This window comes from Montipora capricornis, chromosome 3 (assembly GCF_036669925.1).
Source record: "Montipora capricornis isolate CH-2021 chromosome 3, ASM3666992v2, whole genome shotgun sequence".
Lineage (NCBI taxonomy): Eukaryota > Metazoa > Cnidaria > Anthozoa > Scleractinia > Acroporidae > Montipora > Montipora capricornis.
Window position 1 is genome coordinate 41,983,704 of NC_090885.1, and position 2,844 is coordinate 41,986,547.

General features: G+C 39.1%; 1 protein-coding gene across 2 annotated transcripts in view; it reads right to left on the bottom strand.

The window, feature by feature from the left end:
• The window catches only part of LOC138043185 (transmembrane protein 138-like), a 21,341-nt gene extending 20,663 nt beyond the window's left edge, over positions 1–678 (bottom strand). For both annotated transcript variants that reach the window (XR_011131196.1, XM_068889331.1), the window contains exon 1: positions 360–678. Coding sequence is in view for 1 of the 2 variants with exons in the window: in XM_068889331.1 (XP_068745432.1) it covers positions 360–484 (125 nt within the window). In the remaining variant the exon portion in view is untranslated. The remainder of the gene's footprint in view (positions 1–359) is intronic.
• Between the last annotated feature and the right edge of the window lie 2,166 nt (positions 679–2,844).

Consider the following 2,844-nt stretch of genomic DNA (forward strand, 5'->3'; position numbering starts at 1 on the left):
TGAGGGAGACTTGTCTTTCCTTAAGCAGGCTTAAACGAAATGGTTAAAATGAGTTTCATTCCGTCCCAGTAAGTAAAACTTTATAGAAAGACCGAAAGCTGTGGGTTAATATAAAACATGACCTACATAATTTAAGCGTACTACGGGAATGATACTTCGGTAACTCAATTTACAGCTGTAGCCACAAAATTTGGCTCGGTGGGATACCGCAAGAGTTCAACAATATCCTGAATGTCAAATCTTCTTTCCATAAACATTTCACTTAAAGAAAAACAATATCGCTGATCGTCTCAAGAGTTCTGAAGAGTTCATGAAACACATGTCAAAAGATTTGTTTGCATTGAGCAAGCCATACTCACATAAACAACACCAAAAGGACAACATCTGCAGTGTGGAATAGCACACCAAAGGAATTAATGAACAAATCGACGAAAAGAAATAAGAGTTGTAGAAATACCACGAAGAAAAACCGTGACACTCTCATCCTCTGTCAACCATGTTGTTTCGTTGGAGAATTTTCAATGAAGCCGCTGACAGACGCTGTCCTTTTTTTGGTGGTAACCTGGGAACTAGTACAGCGCCTGACTAAAAGGCGAAATTTGATAGGCACAGGCACTTGCAAAATCCTTGCAAGATGCAATGCATACGGCGGTTTCGCCCGCAGTACACGCGGCAGTCTAAACTCGAATGTCCTCCGTAAGGGATACGTTTCATGTGTGCCTAAATGACGTAGTTTGTTTAGCTGCAAGCAATGCCACTCGCAACGAACCGATCATGGGTATTTTTTCTTATTTTTTTTCCCCAAGTTGAACAAATATGAAGACCCCCTATGAAGGCAATATTAAAATTGTTTTGACCCATTCTAATACTTAGCTAGAGTTTGCTGGGTTAAGTTCGACGAAGAACGAGCTAGTTAGTGTATGATTTCACAGCTAAAATCTTGCCTGGCGAAAACAAACCGGCGAGTTGTCGGACGCGGGTCACCCGGTTTTGGCCCCAAACTTAAAGCTTAAAAGCCAAAAATGTTTCAAATTTTTAATTTTTTACAACTGTATCTGTTGTAATTTTTCGTTTTTTAAAGCCTTTGAGGGTTATCGATCAGGGTCTCCAGAAAGAAAAGTTCTCCGATTTAAATGCCTTTCGTGGGAACATTCATTCCAAGTTGTAGCGGTAATTTGTATAAACATTACCGAACTTTCACCGATCAACCAAAACCGTCGCTAAACTGCAAGGAGGCCACCGATTTATTTCTGGACGAGGACTTAAGCCCCTACTACCGGAAAGCCAGACTTCGAGAACTTCAAGTTTCAACTTGAAGGAAGGCTCACCAGTGAAGAACTCGTGGAACTCGCCCTTCCGCAGATCGCAACTATCGCAAAAATTGTTCAAACAAGCCAGTTCATTTAATACTGAAGTGTTAGAAGAACTGCAGGACAGGAGGCCCATAGTAATTGACCCAACGCTAGTCAGAAGTTAGTTAGCTGACATCCATCTGTTGAACGAAGCTAGAGAGAGAGGGAAAGATCTGAAGTTTCTCGTACAAATGTACTTTCGACTGGAGCAAGGTTTCAACAAACTCCTTCGAAGCCGAGTCCTGTCGATATCGAAGATCAAGTTTAGTTCAATATTTTGCATCTAACCAATCAGGGCTGGGAGCAGGGCTGGCGCAGTGGTGAGAGCACTCGCCTTCCACAAATGTGATCCAGGATCGATTCCCTAACTAAATAGACTTCCCTAACTAAATAGACTTCCCTAACTAAATAGACTTCTAACTAAATAGACTTCTAACTAAATAAACTTCTATTAACTAAATAGAAACAATACAAATACAAATAAGTTGCCATGCATCTAAAGAATACAAATAACTACAATTAAAATTAATAAAATCATGAATTACATAAGTAACACCCAAAAAATTGATATGACGTAATGATAAATTTGCAAAACCAAAGCGGATTTTATGTAGACTCTAAGACTGTGTATTTAAGAAACTTTCCAACGGAGTCAACTTCTGGCGTCATTTCCTCCAAAATCTCACGAGTACTTAAGCCGCGACATACTTATCTTTAAAAAGGACCACAGAGACGAATAGAAACTCAAAACCCTTTATTTTATTTCAATACTCTAATTTAATAATCTTACAGTCATGATCAAATAACTGAAAGAAAGGCAATTACACAAAATTGTATTTTCGATTTCTCCTACAAAAAACTGCCCGGTGAATAACCTACTATAGTACGCGACTCCAACCATAGCGATCCAATAACTATGATTTGACGATCAAAAATACGCCAGAGAACCGCTGAAAACACCCTGATATCAATTTTATGCTCCTTCTTCTGTCAAAGGACTTAAAATAATGCTAATTTGGCCAAATTGTTTTTTTCGATTTCTCCCACAAATTTTCCCCTCATAAAACTGCCCGGTGAATAACGTACTATCGTACGCGACTCCTGCCATAGCGATCCAATAAATGTGCTTTTACGATCCGAACTACGCCAGAAAACCGCTAAAAACGCTGTGATTTCAATTTTATGCTCATTTCTCAGTAAGGGAACTTAAAAGAATGGCAATTTGGCCAAATTATATTTTCGATTTCTCCCACAAATTTGCCCGTCATAAAACTGCCCGGTGAATAACGTACTATAGTACGCGACTCCCGCAGCTATATAGCGATCCAATAACTGTGATTTTACGATCCGAAATACAACAGAGAACAGTTGAAAACGCTCTGATTTCAATTTTATTCTCATTCCTCAGTAATAGAACTGAATTGATTTCTTGCACAAATTTGTTCGTCATAACTTGGCTCGGGGCCAACTACCCTGATATATTAGCGAATTC